This window comes from Amphiura filiformis, chromosome 4 (genome assembly GCF_039555335.1).
Source record: "Amphiura filiformis chromosome 4, Afil_fr2py, whole genome shotgun sequence".
Lineage (NCBI taxonomy): Eukaryota > Metazoa > Echinodermata > Ophiuroidea > Amphilepidida > Amphiuridae > Amphiura > Amphiura filiformis.
The window spans coordinates 28,063,467-28,082,038 of NC_092631.1; the positions used below are offsets into that span (position 1 = coordinate 28,063,467).

The 18,572-nt window shown below is 38.9% G+C and overlaps 2 protein-coding genes across 2 annotated transcripts; one reads left to right on the forward strand and one right to left on the reverse strand.

The window, feature by feature from the left end:
* The first annotated feature begins 4,727 nt into the window (after positions 1–4,727).
* Positions 4,728–9,999, forward strand: LOC140150769 (uncharacterized). Its single transcript, XM_072172871.1, has 3 exons — positions 4,728–4,893; positions 6,305–6,394; positions 8,603–9,999. The coding sequence occupies exons 1-3, from the start codon at positions 4,743–4,745 to the stop codon at positions 8,764–8,766; spliced, it is 405 nt and encodes a 134-aa protein (XP_072028972.1). The 5' UTR covers positions 4,728–4,742; the 3' UTR covers positions 8,767–9,999.
* Positions 9,293–14,285, reverse strand: LOC140150770 (uncharacterized). Its single transcript, XM_072172872.1, has 3 exons — positions 14,030–14,285; positions 13,128–13,234; positions 9,293–12,247 (listed from the first exon to the last, which is right to left on the reverse strand). The coding sequence occupies exons 1-3, from the start codon at positions 14,093–14,095 to the stop codon at positions 12,067–12,069; spliced, it is 354 nt and encodes a 117-aa protein (XP_072028973.1). The 5' UTR covers positions 14,096–14,285; the 3' UTR covers positions 9,293–12,066.
* Positions 14,286–18,572: the final 4,287 nt, after the last annotated feature.

Below are 18,572 nucleotides of genomic sequence, written 5' to 3' on the forward strand. Positions count from 1 at the left end.
ATATCATAGTTCCAGATCCAGGCTTATAACTCTATACACGCGGGCGGTTTTTTGTTACAAATTCAAAATTGTTCTAATTGTACATTTTAGTGGCCATATTTGGAATCGGCATGAAAAATGCATTAAAATGAGTACAAACAAGCTATAGTATTGGTTCAGTGGTTCTTAAGGTAGCTCTTGATATTTTGAGAAAATATCTCAAAACTTGGACTTTTTATGCTGAAGCCTATATACTCGCATGCAGAGCATTAATATCATGGTTCCAGATCCAGGCTTAATTGAGCAGACATGCAACCCATGCATTGGAATGATTTGCTTTCATAATTTACTAAAGAAGTATACTCATTTAACAGTACGCAGTTCATTAACCCCAATATGTTGTTACGCTCATAAATTGACCTCTGGTTACTTTGGGTACAAAACTCATTCTCTAGAACTGAGGTCAAATTTGGTTCTGATGGTTTAAATGGTAGACCAACGAATTGTGTAATTAATATGAGATTATTTCACTCATAGTGATTTTATAATGTCACTTTTGACTCATCATGTGAAAATAATTGCTTTATATTTCTATTATATTCATCATTGCCTCTACCACTACCAAGCAGTTATGTTTCAATGAACCGGACACGATAATTAAATTAGTATTCCTACCCTTGAACAATCAATCCATACGTGTTTTAATATACGATAGATAGGCGGATTAGAGCGCAATGTAGGCTTAATGCTCTGCCTGCTTATATATCATATATACTCATAGGTGTCAACATAAAAAGTCCCAAGTTTTGAGATATTTTCTCAAAATATCACTAGCTATCTAAAGAACCATTGAACCAATACTAGCCTTGTTTGTACTCATTCTAATGCATTTTTCATGCTGATTCCAAATATGTTCATAAAAAACATACAATTCTGATTTTTGTTTTTTTAATTTTTAAGGAAAATTGGAAACTTGTCTTCCGCATGCAGTCTCGCGTGGAGAGGGTTTTAACCACGGTTTAAATGAGGTACCCGCGTGATCATGGTAAATAGACTAATGCATTGGATTCATTTTTGTCCAGTTTCACCCATTATATAATTTATGTTGATTTGACAAAACTGTGTGGTTTGTGAGCATATTTGAGTATTGTATCTTGTGGAGAACCTTGATAATCTTTACTAATCTATATCCTACATTTACGTTTTGAAAATGTGTATAGCAAATTATTAATTTATGTTGATTTGACAAAACAAAATATTATATTTTAACTGCGGTTGGTGAGCATTTTGATTATAGGGTCTTTGACGCTGGGTTAAATGTTTGTGGAGAGCCTTACGTTTTGCAAATGTGTAGGCCTATAGTAAATGACAACGACTTCGCAGCCAGTCCCGACAAGGATAGTTTACTCTGTCCATCATGCAGTTATTGTTAACTACATGTATGCACACAACACAGGGGCACTCAGCAATTGACCCGTACTGGTAGCGCTGTGTTGTAGATATAGGAGATGAACTAGTTAGCGTCATATATCAAAAAGTATAAAAGCTATGATTTAGTACTTGCTTTATGTTTCAATTACTTATTCTTTTCAAAATATCTGAATTTTTAACCCGGTACAAGCTTTAATAACGGGGGACCATACATTTGTATGAGAAAGGAAATCTACAATCTTATCCAAACTCCCGTGTCAATCCAATGCACATTTTGCTTCACCGGGCCGTCCTGACTTGGTCGCTTTTGGAAGAGAGGTGCCACGAAACCGTAATAGGTACAAATTTAGTACTTTCTGTTAATCAAGTATGGTTTATTCTCTACATATCAATCTTTAAATTATTAGCATAGTCCTTATAATAACGGTGGACCGCCTTGATGAGTAAATGATAGCAAACCAGTGAAAAATACCCCAAAACTCAGTCAGTGGAGCTCCGCCCGTACATGTCAATAGCGTCATTATCGATTGGATTAGTCGACCGTAGCGGACAATTCGATAGCTCATTGGATTAATATTATCACGTGGTAAGAAATTTGCATTGGACAATCGATTACTATAATGGTTTAGTACTGCCAGAGAAGCTGGTACTGCATATCTCGGTTTAATCTTCACTAAGCGGGTTTATCATCGGCTGAAAAGGTCACGGTGAATTTGCCGTGGACAAAACTGCACTATGCATGTACATCAATGTTCTGAGAACAATGCCTGAACGTAACGCCACCTATCTTAGATGCCATCTACATATATGTGATTTTGCTCGAGCACAGCAGATCCTGGTGCAGGTGCCTCTATGTGACTCGACGAACATTAATATTGTCCCGGAATAAACAAACATTATTGTTCGGTATGGTATTCATCGGATATCACATACCGTTAAGTCATACGAGCGACTAGCGACTGATTATTGACAAATAAACTGATTCGTTAGTTTTAAAAAGGAAAAACAAACGAGCCGTATTGGTCAGATCACAATCGCTAGTTATTTCGGCTTATCTATATGTGATCACATATACCACTATGCAGTAGGGCCCTAATGTAGGCTTTCCTTACGCCGGACTTTCTACCAAAATCATTGATATGAATCATCTGAAGTTACACATTATTCCAAGATTTTAACTCGGGATCGGGATTTGTAACGAGCAACACCACCCCCTCGCACATGCCACTCACGCCCATACAAACGCGCACACGAATGACGCATACAATATGAGCAACCACGCGCCCCAGCCCCGCCCCGCGACAAAAATATGTGTTTTTAGTGATTTTCCCCAAAATGTGTGTTTTTACCTGTATAATTTCCATTCCAAAAAACTTAGACCTATTTTGTATGAATAATTAAGAAGTTAGAGCACTTTTGATGAGTGCATTTCTGAAGCTCGTGAATAATGACTGAACTTATGTTGTACTAATAAATTCATTGTTGTGTTATGTGAATGCTATATCATAACACAACAATCAATTTATTGGAAACATTATTGTGCAATATGCGGCTCATCATGTGTAGTCTGGAACATATCATGATTTCATTTTCAATAATATTAAATAAACAATGCAATGCACGTATGGTATTATCAATTTAAAGTATATACTAGACAATGGAAAAATGTAGACCAATACTCGGTGCCAAAAAACATTCAGCAGATAGAGATCTAGGCCTATCATACTTGTATTATTGAACCGTCGCGAAAATCAAAATCGACCTAACCGTATATGGACGTAGCAAGAGCTAATAGAGCAAGAGCTAACATCGCCTGGCTAATAATTACTTGGTACAGCAGAGATACTAAAATAAATACCCGTTGATATTCAGACGAAAATCTTTGGATACCGGGGTAGAAAATGATGAATATCTCCCGTAAATGATTTCGTATAAGCCAGATGTGGTTCCTTGCACTTGAATATGCATGTTGAACAGATATGATAGTCGTTAGCTAGCGTCTTGAGGAAGAAGCTTGCGTCTTGAACTCAAAAACTGACAATAATTCTGATATTTATATGTGCCGAATTATATAGCGCATCATTGAGGTCAATCGTGGAGGTAGTCTAAAAGTAACCTATGGCGTACCATGCTAACTCATACCATAGATTTTTGATAATCTATGCTCACACACAGCGAGGTCAGTAGCCTTAGTCAGATGTCCTTCGGCCCATTATGCGTCTCAAAACTATTAACCAGGTCGGAACAAAATGGCCATGCGTAGCGGTAGATTCAAAATACCATGGCGATTTCTGCCATGAAGATATTGGGGCGATGACACTGTGGCCCATGGACAAGGAGCAGTAGGCATACTGGGCCCTTTTTAACATGTCCTTCAGCCCTATCCCTATAACCCACACTTTTGCTCGGGCCAGGTTTCGGAAGTTGTGAATTGTTGACCCAATATTTTTTGCCCAGTGCGCTCAAGAATCTAAAAAGCAAAACATTTTCAACGCGTGTTTTCTTATGTAGCAGCGTAAACAGACAGATAATGACAACATGTACATACATTGTTCTTCACCATCTACAAGCAGTGCACACAAATTATAATTGTCTAATGCTGACCCATTTTTTTGGCTGCGCTGCTCGGGGCCCCGGGGCTCTGGGCTCCTGAACCCTCGGGCCCCTGTCCACACGCTTGCTACGCCTCTGTTCAAATACATTTTACATAAAGCGCAGGACAAATTGCTTGATAACGATTTTGTGCGGCATATAATTATTTTGAAACATACTGTAAACGGATGATTTCATCATCGTACTTTTTTACCATGATATAGGCCTATGTTGATTTTGTCAGCCACCTGCATTCAAAACGATTTTAATCATCAAACTTTTAACAAAGTACAACGGGACTCTCAAATCTATTACACATTATAGCGTGGTTTATTCGTATACATCGCGCGTCGCGTGTGTTTTTCCATATACCAATTTTTCTACGAAGCACAACATTACACGAATTTAATAAAAATAGATATATTTTTTCGCTATAAAGTGCACTAACTTTACCCTGCACATATTGCGTATACGTATTAACGCTCCACGCGGGTGTCGGCTGCAGACGATAAGTTTCGATTTTTTTTAAATTAAAAAATATTATTTCAGAATTGTAAATTGTCATGACCACATTTGGAATCAGCATGAAAAATGCATTAAAATGAGTACAAACAAGCATAGTATTGGTTCAGTGGTTCTTAAGATAGCTCTTGAATTTTGAGAAAATATCTTGGACTCTTATGTTGTCTAGTACGCAGAGCATTAATGATAAGCACAAAAGTGCTAACACTATTTTATAAATGCATAGGCCTACCAAAATCTATTATCAGGTCCGCAATACATGTATAAATGTAAAGATATTTTGGTGGAAGAATCATTCGTTACAGAAACTCGTAGCTATCCAGTGTCTCCATATATCGTTACTGAAGTTTATTCTTCTATACAACCACGGTAAGTCTCATTTTAATTAATTGAATAATTTTGAGTATGAACTTGTAAAAATTGTTGAATTCAATAACGGTTAGACGTTTCGCACGTGTAAAGTCATATTATTCGATTCTTCTGCATGTGTGCGTGATTGGTTTCTTAATTCTTATTGCACCTCTAAGGAATTAATTATAGGCTTATACTTTGATCAGCTCGTAATAGGCGGGCCTTATAACATCGCGGATTATCAAAATATGTTATTTTGAGAATTTTCTAGTGACATCTTGCCAGAAACATCAGAAATTATTAATTCAAGTCAAGTCATATACTCTGTCTACACACAAAATATCGACCAGACAGGTCAACTGATAGCAGCTTACAGTTTGATCAGCTCGTAATCGGTGGGCCTTATAACATCGCGGATTGATATATTTTATTTTGAGAATTGCCTTGTGACATCTCGTCAGAAGTATCACAAATTATTAATTGAAGACCTATATACTTTGTCTACTTTATATAACACGCACCATACAGACCAGACATGCAGAGTCACTCTGAACGTGGGTCTAATTGTCGTCGCAATTGTATATAAAAGCCCAACAATTCCCGCCGATTACGTGCTCATCAAAGTATAACGTGGATCTACTTTTCGGCGTAGTTGTAAAAGCCTAACATTTCCCGCCTATTACGAGCTGATATTGGGCTCTTTATTCTAATACAGCTTGAAAACAGTGTGAGCGTAAATGACTATGAATTTGGGACACCGAAACAAATGTTTGCATTGATACCAGACCTATTATAATAGTACGATAATTAGCCCCGAATAATGGCTTTAATATTAAACGTTATACTGAGATTTTAACTTTTTCAGAAATTAATGAATTAATCGAAAAACTTTTCAAAGAACGCTCCTTTATTGGTCCGACCCCTTAAGCTCTACGCATCAACACATTATAAACTTTCATATTGTCATTGCATGCAGTATTATTTAGCCCTTTCACTGCTAGCAACATTTTGGAGTTATTTAACATTGATTTCAACGTACAGCCCAGTTACTGCAAGCAAGTTCAACCAAGTTAGCAGATGAACGAGGCTTTGAACGAGGCGATCAAAAATATAAAAAAATGTGTATGGTATTTGTTTAATATTTGATTGCCTAACTGGATTCGCTGCAAATATCTAACAAAACATAAAAAATAAGTCGGGGTCAGGTATGAAAAGTTAGGTAGGCCCGGCCCGGGGGAGTATTGTACCAATCCCGATTTTTGGGCATAAGTTGCGATTTTTGGCTCTACGCTGTGATTTTACCCTAAAATGCTTAGCTTTGAATTGTTGTGACAAACTTGTCACTTTTTATGTCGCATGCAAAACGCCCCCAAATCTAGAAATTAGATATTGACTCTTTGTAATTTTTTCGATCTTATTTTTTTTCCAGATCTAACACTAGTGATGGCTCGCATTGTGAATGTACTCCTGGTGTGTAACTTGCTGTTCTTCTTTGTTTACAACGCCGAGTCTGCAACAGGTAAGGGGGGCTGTCACTTTCCTCGAAAAAAAAATTACGAAAGAAGAAAGTCTTAAACTCGCTCTTATATACTGAAATTAAATTGTAACACATCTAACTAGGGCGAAGTTTTATTCCCCTTCTGGATTTCCGCTATAAAACTTCCGATATCTGTATAATGTATAATATAATGGTTCTTTCTAGCTCTGTTTCTTCCCATTGGTACCGTACTATAATAAAAATAAAAATTCCTTTAAAAAAGGAAATGGGTGTACAAAGAAAAGTACCCATGACGTAGGGTATTGTAAATTTTTGACATCCGTAGTGGGAATATATATAGTATAGGAATGAGTGTGCTGTGAAACAACTAAATAAGGAAGCACTTTAGTATTTTACGATTTAAAAAGGTTAACAGCGTGAGTAAAAACGCATTTTAATCGGAATCGAAATGCGTGATAAGGTCTGGGTGCTTAATCTCGCCGATAAAGTCTGCGGCGTGCCCGCAACCCAAGACGCAAACCCAAGCCGATGCGCCTATGCTGAGAAATAAAATACTGTTGCGATATGCACTAACAAAATGTGTGCCTGCTCGATGAAAAGCCATGTTCAGTCACCCGTTCATCGGCTTGATCGGCCCAACTCCTACATTTCTCGCAACCGGCTTATAACACTTGACAACAATACCCTTACAAATTAGTGTCCTTGAGTGCGTTGATTCTTTGCCGGATTATATCGACTGATCCGCAAATTGCTCACGGTGAGTAAACTTAAGTACGTACTACTATAAACATTAATATAAAGGTTTTGAGTAATGAATGGCAAACCGCAGAGCAAGAAGATGGCAAGATGTTGCGAACTCGATGCCCATAACTGCTCGCGAATTCGCAACCAGGTATATGGCTACACTATATTAATTCATCGGCGTGCTGCGGCTTGAAACTGCAAGACGCAGTAGAGCCATCGAAATGCTGCGAGACGACGCAGAGGTAATCGGCGAGATTAAGCACCGGGTCCTAAGCTCGCGCCTTCTGTTTTGGACCCATGGCTTTTCACGTCTCTGTCACATGATATCACGGTAATCAAAATCTCAATCAACAGTGATTTATAGTAAAAAAACCTGCATCGTAACCATGGTAACTGCATCGTATAATATGCCCGGTGGGTTCAGTCTTCACTGACAATGTGTACGCATGATGGTTCCAATTAGGGGTACTTTTCAAGAAATGTCCGCGGAATTTTCGAGGACAAAATTGTTCGCGATTGTCCAAATTAGGGGTGTTTTGGTGCAAAATTGTCCTTGAAATGGAAAATAGGGTGTATTTCTAGGACTTTCGTCCGCGTTTTGCCGCTACAGTTTTTGTTATTGTCATCATTTCCCAGTGAAATAGGGGGGGGGGGGATTCAAAAGCGTCCTTGAAATGGTAAAAATAGGGGTATTTATTTTGGAAAAATGTCCTTGATTCCTCGTAATAAGGGGGTGAAATGAAAATGCGTCCTCAAAATGATAAAAATAGGGGAGGTATTTGGGGGAAATTTTCCTTGATTTCGCGCAAAATAGGGGGTAAAATTGCTGCAAATGTCCTTGATTCCCCGTGAAATAGGGGTCATGTTCAAATCCTGGAACGGTCATACGTCCTACCTTTAAATACAAACTGAACCCACCGGAATAATATGACAAAAACGTCATGAAAATTTCATCTAATACTATAGGTCATGACGTATCAAAAGTGAAACTAAAACAGAGCGTATCCACTGGAGTGGATACGCCCAAAACGTACAAATATCTGATTGATGCCAAAATAATGCCATAATTGCCCCCAAACCTCGGAGTCCCACCATCTGGGGTGCAGGATGAAGGTGGCCATCCCATAAGGGTGGACGTGAATGGCCGGCGGTGAAAGCGTAGGGGAATCAGTGTAATAAATATATAGTTCGTATTTAGGTAATTGTACGTCATTGATTTGTCTTCATTGTTGTATTTTACTTTTTTCATTTCTTTGTTTCTTTCCTTCTTCTCTTTTCTTTTCCTTCCTTTCTTTCTTTCTTTCTTTCTTTCTTTCTTTCTTTCTTTCTTTCTTTCTTTCTTTCTTTCTTTCTTTCTTTCTTTCTTTCTTTCTTTCTTTCTTTCTTTCTTTCTTTCTTTCTTTCTTTCTTTTTTCTTTCTTTCTTTCTTTTTTTCTTTCTTTCTTTTTTTTTTTTCTTTTTTTTCTTTCTTTCTTTCCTTCTCAGATGATGCCGGACAGGTTGCACAGCAAGAGGAACGCAACTTTCGCAGCAATGCCAGAGAGCAAAATGCGCAAGAACTTCCACAGCAAGAGGAACGCGGTAATAGGATTCAAACCCTCGGGGGCGGGCGGTCAAGGAGTCCAAATCGGGGGCCCAAAAGCGGATAAAGACGACGACCACACTCCAAGAAGATTGTACCTTGAGCGGAATAATTAATTTTATCAATGCATAACATTGGTGATGGTTTTTGCGATTATATTCATTATGGTGGTTTAACATAATGACTTTGTCACAAAAAAATTGTTTTGATTTGGACATGGTGCAGAAGCAAATCACTGTGAAAAGAAGCGGTTCTCATTTGCTAGCCATAGGCTTCAACATAATTGTAAAATTTCGAGAAAAATATCGACAGCTATAATATCTTAAGAACCACTGAATCAATATTAGGCTTATTTGCACTCATTTCAATGCATTTTTCATGCTGATTCCAAATATGGTCATGAAAATTTACATTTCTGAAATTTATAAATTGTCATATATAGTCGTCACCCGCGCCGTGTGGAGTGTCTAAAAGGTTGAGAGACAGGGGCTGCATCTCAATTATGTAACTTTGTAAGGGTACTACATGTTAAAACATGTCTAACGAACTGTGCCATCGGAATCGAGACAGAAAGCTGACTTTTTATCCCATCGCCGAGTGACGAGCGATTGATTTTTAGCCAATGAGCAATGATGAGATAGAGCGCTTCTGAGTAGTATACGGGGCTTTAGGGACATCTCGAACCGGAAACTACCTTTAACCTCGGTTGACCTTTGACCCAAACCGGAAGCGACCTTTGACCTCGGTTGACCTCATGAATATTACTGAGATGTCCCTAAAGCCCCGTATACTACTCTTCTGGTTAATTGCGTTGGGAAAAGCGCGCTACGTCATTAGTCAATTACCAATCGCTCGTCGCTCAGCGAATGAGTATAAATTCAGTTCTAGGGGACGAAAAAAAGCCTGTTCAGAAAAGACCTTTCAAGTATATAAATAGGGTCGGTCGGTCGGGATGGATCTGTTTTCTGGAAAAGGCAAAATGACCCTTAAAATATCACAGAAAGGTTGAAAATCCGAACAAAATCTGAGATATTAGTGCAAATATATTTTGAAATTGTTTTCAATCCACTTCGACCAAGATTTTTAATTTCATTCAGGTAAAACAACAACAGTCTTCAAAACGTAAAATCTGGGTTGGTCGGGCCCGTGGAACAGGTTTGTTTTTTCGTCGCTGTTAATCTTTTTAAAACAACAATGAAAATATGTTACGTCGATGTCTTGGGAACACTTAAATACAAAAACTTCATTTTGTTTGCTGTTTTGAAATAAACCACATTAAAACGATTCAGTAAGAAATATGCTTACAGTTTGTGTCTGTCTGTTTATTGACTTTTTTTTAACCTGGATTACTCATTCATGGGTTAATTCTCTGTTCTTCTACGAGACCCAGAGAATCTAAGAATCTATAGGGAGTCCCGACCCATCACCATGTCCTCAAGTAACCTGGCAGCCTTCCAGTCAGCCCAGCATCCAGAGGGGCGCATGCCAGACCCGTACGCAGAGGGGGGGGGTACAAAACTCAGTTTTTAAATGCTTTTTTGGTCAAATAGGTCAACATTTTGAGAAGGGCCACTTTTCACAAAATCGCCCCTTGGAAAAAAGATCTTCTTTTTCAAAATCCGCACCCCCAAAAATAAAATCAGCCCGGGCGCACCATTATCCATCTGGAGAGCATGGAGTTTGGGTTGGGCGAAAAAACTTGATTATTACAACAAAATCCGTATTACCAAATACCTCTTTAATTGAGTAGAGGGAATTCAACATAACATCTAACATTTAATGGTGCGCGGTGGAGGTTCCAGATCTCATTCCCGTTGCCTGCTTGCCTATTCGCCGTAGAAATGATGTAATAAGAGGATTAACTACCATAGCAATAGATGAATACAATTTTTGAACGTATCGCTCTTCTCTACAAGAAGGTCGCACTCATCACATGTGTATGTCTGCAATTATTGATTGAATACAATATAATAGAATTTTGTAAGTGTCAGCCAATTGTTGAAATCGTAAAAGCTCCACAACCAAATTCGTCACCAGGGGCGGCTTCAAAACACCATCAGTTTCCCCGCCGGTTCCACCCGGTTTCTATTGTTCTAAACAATGGAACACGGTTCAACCGCCGCGCCGGTCAACCGGCGTCCGACTTTTAAAAAGCCGTTCCTAGCTTAAATCAGTCCAGTCAGTGAACAATCAACATTGAATTAATAAATTCGAATTTAGATATTCGTCAGGTGGTCATGGGCGCCGGCATTACAGAAAACAATCAGGAGACAGATGATAATCCATTATACACAAACAAAAGAACAGAAAAATTATCAATGAATTGTAATAGAACCGATTTTAAAATGCATCGATAGCTTTTCCATTTAAAATCCACACTACCCCTGTGGAAGATTTATAGCTTTTAAGCTAAAATGGAAACTTAAAGTCTTCCACAGAGGGAGTGTAAGTTTTGATAAGAATGGAAAAAATGGGTAACTTTCATTTTGCAATACTCACTCCAGTTGTGGAATATATGGGTAAAGCCATAATACAGTACAGAGGGAGTATGGTTTCAAAATGATTATAACCCTGACCAATTACATTTGAATAACATACACCTCCTGAGGAAGATATCTTCCACAGGGGCAGTGTGGATTTCAACTGGAATAGCCCATTTGCACTTGGTCTTCATAGTTGAGATTTTGTTTTTCAGATGGAGTTTGAAAAACGAAATTTTACAAAATATTTACTGATGGAAAGCGAAGGTATTATATATCTCCTCTTGCAATCACACACCTTTGTTTCATACCCATTAAAGCGTACACATCATCATCATAAACGCTTCTCATCAGCAATTTGACATAGCGCCATCAAGTGTACACAGTCATGAATAGGCCATTATTTAGGCGTGAAGGCATCGGGTGAAGGTCACCTTTCCAGACTTTGTGTCTGCAAGCAGTAAATGGCAGCCATTGGTATCAATGGATTGTTTAATACGAATTAATCAATTCGGTATCACTGACTGTTCAAGGTGCCGTGGATAAAGCATGAAGTGAAATCGGATTTTACTCCTTTTAAGATAATGAAAGAGTACCGTACCGTACCGGCGTCCATACACATTACAATAATTCCTTTAATATGTCTGCACTAAAATGCAGTGAGAGGATACATGAAAATAGCAAATGGCATGGGCAAATGGCGCCTCAAACATACCATATTTTACACACACAAAATTATGCACAACTGCCACCAAACCAGTCATGAGATGTTGTGTTCTGTGGACATGTACAAAATCTGTCAATGTTCCTTCGCTAAATATGGTCAGTATAGCTTTATCAGTCGTCCACTGATTGACATAGGGCAGGCCTATGAGTTTGGGCCGGGCCTATCCGCGTCGGCCTTTGCCTCCTCTAGAAGCAGTTTTCGTAGTACCACCCGAGTCCGTGGAACAGGTTTTTCGTTTTTTACTACCAGTTCCCGGAGTGCAATCAGGGTCCACGGTTTTAGGTGCAGGTGGTACGTATACAAGTTTTCCATTTGCATTCAACTCGATCCGTTTCTTCACACTGGATAGGTTATATATAGAGAAATAAGTTAATTAATTAGGCTAATTAATAATCAATTAGGAAATAAATAAGTAGCCTAATTCAGTACATTAATCGATAAAATACAACAACAATAATTAAGGTGTATTAGAGGGAGAGAATTAGCTAGCTGTGTTTGCACTATAATATTGTTTTGTCATTTTCATATACTTTGAAAAGTTGCTTGATTTATTGTTGTGAATGAGTTATGTATGTTTTAAAAAAGTGTTGTCGATTCAGCTCTCTTTAGGCCTACAACATAACTCAAGAACCACAGGACATACGAAGGTATATCTGTGATATTTGAATTCTTCTACACACTCGGTATGAAATGATTAATGCAATTTTTGCCAAAGCTCACTATCATTCGCAAGATGCTGTGAACTACCAAATCGCAACAGTTTAAAATAGTTGTTAACCATTCATCATTAGCAGACGTCATTACCAAGAGGGTACAATACTTACCAGGCGGGTAAATAATAGGGAAACTGAGTGGGTATACACCTGCCCGGTGAATTATTTTGTAAACCCAATAAATTCAACATGTCCATAATCCAAAAATGCCCGCCCCCTATTCAATAATTTGATTTAAAAAGATTTAAAAATGCTAACTTTCTCTATACCCACTTTTTGCTGTTTTTGCTACCCAGCAGTATAGCCTACCATTTTTCAACGAAAATCACCCAAATTTGCTCTAATTGGGCGCTTTTAAGGGCACTTTTGCCAAAATGCGCACAATCGGGTGCATCGGTCTTCACTGAAAACCCATCGATATACCCAAATCCCTGAAAAGGTACAACAAAACCGTGACACATATACTAAATAACCAGCGGGAAATACCCATTCAGAAATTATTACTTACGGTCGAAAGCAATGTACATGACATGTAATGCTGGCAACAATTACGGCCAATCCCAGCAGGCAAATGGTTAACAAGAAAAACACTCTCCAACGAGCACTCACATGAGACTGTATATAAGGGAAAATATAAAGCAATCAAGAAATAATTGGCAAATAATTATGTTTCAAGGAATTCATTATACCATTTAGAGAGTATACAATGATGGTTTCTTTCGCGTTCACATACATCCATGGGAAAAGGGGAACAACAAACAACACCCATACACATCCCATCCCACCCCACCCCACTCGGGCCCAAACCCCGCACGCACACAACGGCAAACGCCTTAACGATAATGCTCCCAGATGATAGTCTATAGGGTCTTATAACAAGCAACGAATAACTAGTGTACAATGCACACTTTCCGTAAACCGGTTGACCAACCAAAATATTGTTACAAACTTCAATTTACAATAATTATCATCACAGTTACACATACACACGAGCACCTCGTCCCTAACCTCCGGGCCCTAACCTGACATCCTACCACACAACCTTCCCGTATACAACCACACTAGCACTACCCCCAGATACAACCCCACCACCCCACCCCACCCCTGCAATTTATACGAAAGTGCATGTTGTACAACAAAAAGGATCGTTGCGCTGCAAATCTTTAAATCTTAATTTTTGGATTATGAAATATTTTTCTCACACGTTCAATCGGGACTTACATGTATCCCATATCCTGACCCACCCCACTCTCCCGACATAAAACCCACTACTTTTTTGATACAGCGGCATACGAGGATGCATGCCCGGGGATGCATGTCCTGGTCATCAACGTCCACGGTTGCACCAACGTGCCCCCCCCCCCCTCCCTCACATACGCGTGACATCGACAATGCACATCGAATACAAACCTCCTTCATATATTTAAGATCACAGTCAGGTACTTCTGGGTCACTATCACTCCGACACTCATCCATTGTGTGTTAAAGTGTCATCTTCAATGCACGCATATTAGGCCTTAACGTCAGTAGGTTCAGCTCAGATGAAAAGTACGTCTTTACCTGTATTGGCCCTGTATCTACTATGATGAGCTTTATCCAAATATTGACAATTTTATATGCATAGGGATGCGGAGGAAGAGTTTTTTCTGTTCTGACTAATGACTGAACATTATGATATTATGGATCCTTGGTACGTCCCATAATGCCACTGTCATCGTTCATACTCAATTTAAATTAATTCATTAGAAGTGACACTGACTAGACGAAATACATAGGCCTATAATATCTAGGATAATTGTATTATAATACAAAAAATGTAGCACAGTGATTCTCATAATGTGCCACCAAAGTTAATAAATGTTTGTAGAGTGCCACATATCATGCATATAGGCACTTATTCAGGGCTGTCAACTTTTTGGAATTGCTTGGCGTGAGACAGAGGCGTACCGGGATTTGCCGACTCCAATGTTCATTTTGTACCATGATTATTTGAGCCACGGCGCTCGAGAATGTGAAAAGCGGGGGGGGGGGGTAGGAGCAACAAATTATTCATGACGATGCGTGAGATTTTACTCATTTTGCAGCTTTTTGCGTGAGATTTACTACCTAAGCGTGAGATTATACTACCTTGGCGTGAGACCGTGAGAAAGTGACCCAATGCGTGAGACTCACGGCCAATGCGTGAGAGTTGACAGCCCTGCTTATTTCTTATCCTTTTCTCTGTTTTCGTTTTTCAATGCCTCTTAAGTTACATTTTGCATGGTAGTTTTTTCTTTCATCAAGTACCACTGTTGTTGGTACTTGTTTTGCCACCATTTGAGGAACCTGAATGTTCAATGACTATATAAACCTTTTCACTGATTGTATGATCATGATATTGTGTGTTGGTTATGGGGGATGGGAGGGGATCACTCAAATAGTGAATAGTGAAATGCCAACATTTAATAGGTGCCGGAATGTGTGTAGGGGGTATGGGGTGTGGTGGTTGGGGGCGGGGCACCAGAGACGTAACAACCGGGGCAGGGGACAAATTTTCCTCGGTTCGAAATACCAGGACTAAATTGACCAAGAGGTTTGGAGCGATTAGGCCTACTGAATAGGGCGCAACTCTTACTATAGTCGCATTACAAGACTGCCATACCCCAACCATAAACCCTATTACCATAAACTCCGTAAACGAGGACTGGACTCAAGTTGTACCCATTTCGGATTTTTGGTAATTGTATTTTAAGGGGGTACTACACCCCTGCCCAATTTTGAGCCTATTTTTGCATTTTTCTCAAAAATTATAGCGCATTGGTGACAAGTAAGATATGTAGGCTATATTATAGGGGCAAGGACTACAACTACTGCACTGAAACTTCTGACTATAACCCCACAACTGTTATCTATGCTGAAATAAAATTTGAAGTGCAGTAGTTGTAGTCCTTGTCCCTATAAATAGACATATCTTACTTGTCACCAAAGCGCTATAATTTTTGAGAAAAATGCAAAAATAGGCACAAAATTTGGCAAGGGTGTAGTACCCCCGTAAGGTTAAAATATTGCAAATTTCGCGCGCATTTGCCCGGTAAATTAATTTTAGTAGCGGATCAACGAGACATTTTGGAAATTTTGCCCAACCCCCCTGGCTTGATGCTCCGGTACGCTCTTCATCCGGGGCATAAAAAGGAGGTTGTTTTTTGGTTTTTTGAGGGAGGGGAACACAACTATAGATATTTTGAGAGAGAGTATTTTACCCACTGATGTTGCATTATGGGATGGCCCAAATGGGGGATAGACTGAATACGCTATATGCATACGTGATGTTAGTTTAACGTTATAAAGTGAGCATGCTAATGGGCGATCCATTTGCCTCAAATTATATGCTTATTTAACTCATCAAGGACCTAATTATAGCATACGAGGATACGTAATAGTCCAGGGAACCACGGTCTTGTTATATAAACATCTCAAAAAAAGTAACTAACCCCCTTAAATAATGGCCATTATTCAAAAAGGGGCTATTGTATTACAAATCTGTAAAATGCGTTGGAGGACAATTGTTTTACCTAATTATGAGCTATGGGGGATTTTTGACAACGCAATTTCGAGATGATATAAATGGAGGCCTAAATTTGGAGGCCCCGAACTCACGTGCCGATGAAGGCATGTGCAGTCAAGTCAGTGGCCAAGTTTTGGTTTACGTGTAATATAGAGGGACCAAATATTTTGTTCCGATGTTACTAGGACATTTGCGCACAAAACACCCGAAAAAATTAAATTTCAAACTATTTTAGCCCCAAATCAACATGAATTTTGTCATTTGAATGCGCGCGAAGCGCGAATTTTTTTAAAAATTGTGCCCTATTTTTGCCCCAAAACATGCTGTTATTGGAGTTAAAAGAAAGATGAACAGGGCAATGGAGGCCCTGGACCCAGGTCCATCTGGCCCGATGGTTAATCCGGCCCTCCTCTCCATTATCAGTCCTTATTTTATTTTCGCTTTTGTGCTCGGGGCCTCTGAACCCTTTAGAGCCCATGGACTTCGTCCACCCTGTCCCCCGCTTGCTACGCCCCTGATAATTTTGAGGTAATGCGTACCAGTTCAGTTCAGTTAGGAGTGACACCTGCTGTGTGTGACTCCTCCTAACCATGGAAATAAGAGAATAATTATTCTCTTATTTCCATGTCCTAACTGAACTGAGCTGAACTAAACATTAACTCGAAATCATGTCTTCAATGATTATGTCGCCACTAAGTTATCTCACCAACTCGAAATTATGTTTTTATTTCATGGTCTCGTCATCTCGAAATTATGTCGTCATCCTGAAACCCAACAACTTGGTTATGTAGGCTAAACTAGCATAGATAACCCTAAAACCAGTGGCGCGCTGGACTTTTTATCGGTTGGGGTGGGATAAAGATGATTTGTCCATCCAAAAGTGCAATTTTACTTTATTAGGTGTTTACCGAATGTGTGCGTATTTAAACAGTACTAGACAAGGAATATTTCCTTTTCTTGAGTTGTCAGTGGAGCAATCCGCCCTCCGTCAGGCACGCCACTGCCTAACACTAGGCCTAACCCTAATAGGCCTACTAACATTATCCTTAACATCCTTAACCCTAATCCTAACCTCAAATGCAATAAACCCTAACTTTAACCCTTTTCGAACTAATGATGTATTTAGAATTATTATGTTCCCGATATTCCTGTATGTCACTGAAAGGCATTCAACTAGTTAAGGGATGAAATCAAAATTCGACCGGCGGTTGACCACCGATTCCGCCAGGTTTATGTTGTTTTAAACAATTGATACCGGACGGAACCGGCGGTCATCCGCAGGTCGAATTTTGATTTCATCCCTAAATAAATGAGGCACTTATGTAAAGGCCTATGTCACTGATTTATATATTATGAGTTCCCTCCGCTCCGAAAGTCAATCGCTAAAAGTCACTGAATTTGGTTGCACGCTCCAATTAACGAATCATGCGAGGGAGGCCCAGCTCTCTGAATGTATGTGGGGAGACGCAGCCAATTAAATCGCGTTATATTGGTGATACAGATAATAATTTCTGACATAGCTTCACTTTATTCTTTTAATTGACTGATTGTGTATTTGCAAACGATTTTATGGCCTTCAAATACGTCAATTTTAATTACCCTAATTCTAAATTCTAACTGAACGTAAAATGTCACGCACTTATGAAGCGTAATTTCTACTCTCCATTCGAAAAGAATACAGCACTATTTTTTTTATTAATAAAAAATGTTATCCTGTTTTGCCCACTGAAATAATATTAAAGCTTTAGTTAGTTCTAACTGGCAATAAAAGTGAAAGTTTAATGTTTCGTAATTTTTAGGGAAAATGGGCCCAAAAACATGCAATTTGGGGCCCATTTGGGCTCAACATGTGAGTATAAACTGGGTTTGCTCATATTAATTTTGATAATTGGTTATCAAAGATATTAATGAATTTGTTTTCCAAAAATTATACATTTTAGAATGCAAAACTTGAAATTAGTCTTTGTAAGTTAGTACTAATCTTTAAGCTTGATTGCCACAGCATAAAATGTACAAAACACACCCTAAAACGCATGCTTTTGTTCCTTAAAGGGGCATTTCGTGATCCACAGCCTCATCCCCCCACGTTTGACCAAAAAAGTTCAGATTTTTATACCACTGGAAACCTCTGGCTACATAATGTTTATGTATTTGTACAAACAATTCTTGCAAAAATATCGTCTAATTTGTATTTCGTTGTGATACACCAGAATGAAATTACAACACAGTGGCCTATGGAGCAGTGTAATAAACATAAATCATGCCTAGCTCACAAACGCAAAAGCTCTGGTACCCAGGCACAAGAGTGGCTTTGCTTGAAAAAAAAAAAAGCTGACAAACAGCGTGAAATTGGAAAAAAAGACCCAAAATTGGGCTGAAAATAAATAAAAAAATTGCAAATTTGAACAG

What these genes read in the sequence shown, in the direction of transcription:
- LOC140150769 (XM_072172871.1), top strand. Translation starts at nt 4,743, where the DNA reads ATGCATAGGCCTACCAAAATCTATTATCAGGTCCGCAATACATGTATA. An exon ending in TATTCTTCTATACAACCACG is followed by an intron (nt 4,894 to 6,304) that starts GTAAGTCTCATT and finishes TTTTTTTTCCAG; the next exon opens with ATCTAACACTAGTGATGGCT. An exon ending in CAACGCCGAGTCTGCAACAG is followed by an intron (nt 6,395 to 8,602) that starts GTAAGGGGGGCT and finishes TTTCCTTCTCAG; the next exon opens with ATGATGCCGGACAGGTTGCA.
- LOC140150770 (XM_072172872.1), bottom strand. Translation starts at nt 14,095, where the DNA reads ATGGATGAGTGTCGGAGTGATAGTGACCCAGAAGTACCTGACTGTGAT. An exon ending in ATCTTAAATATATGAAGGAG is followed by an intron (nt 13,235 to 14,029) that starts GTTTGTATTCGA and finishes CCTTATATACAG; the next exon opens with TCTCATGTGAGTGCTCGTTG. An exon ending in CATGTACATTGCTTTCGACC is followed by an intron (nt 12,248 to 13,127) that starts GTAAGTAATAAT and finishes TAACCTATCCAG; the next exon opens with TGTGAAGAAACGGATCGAGT.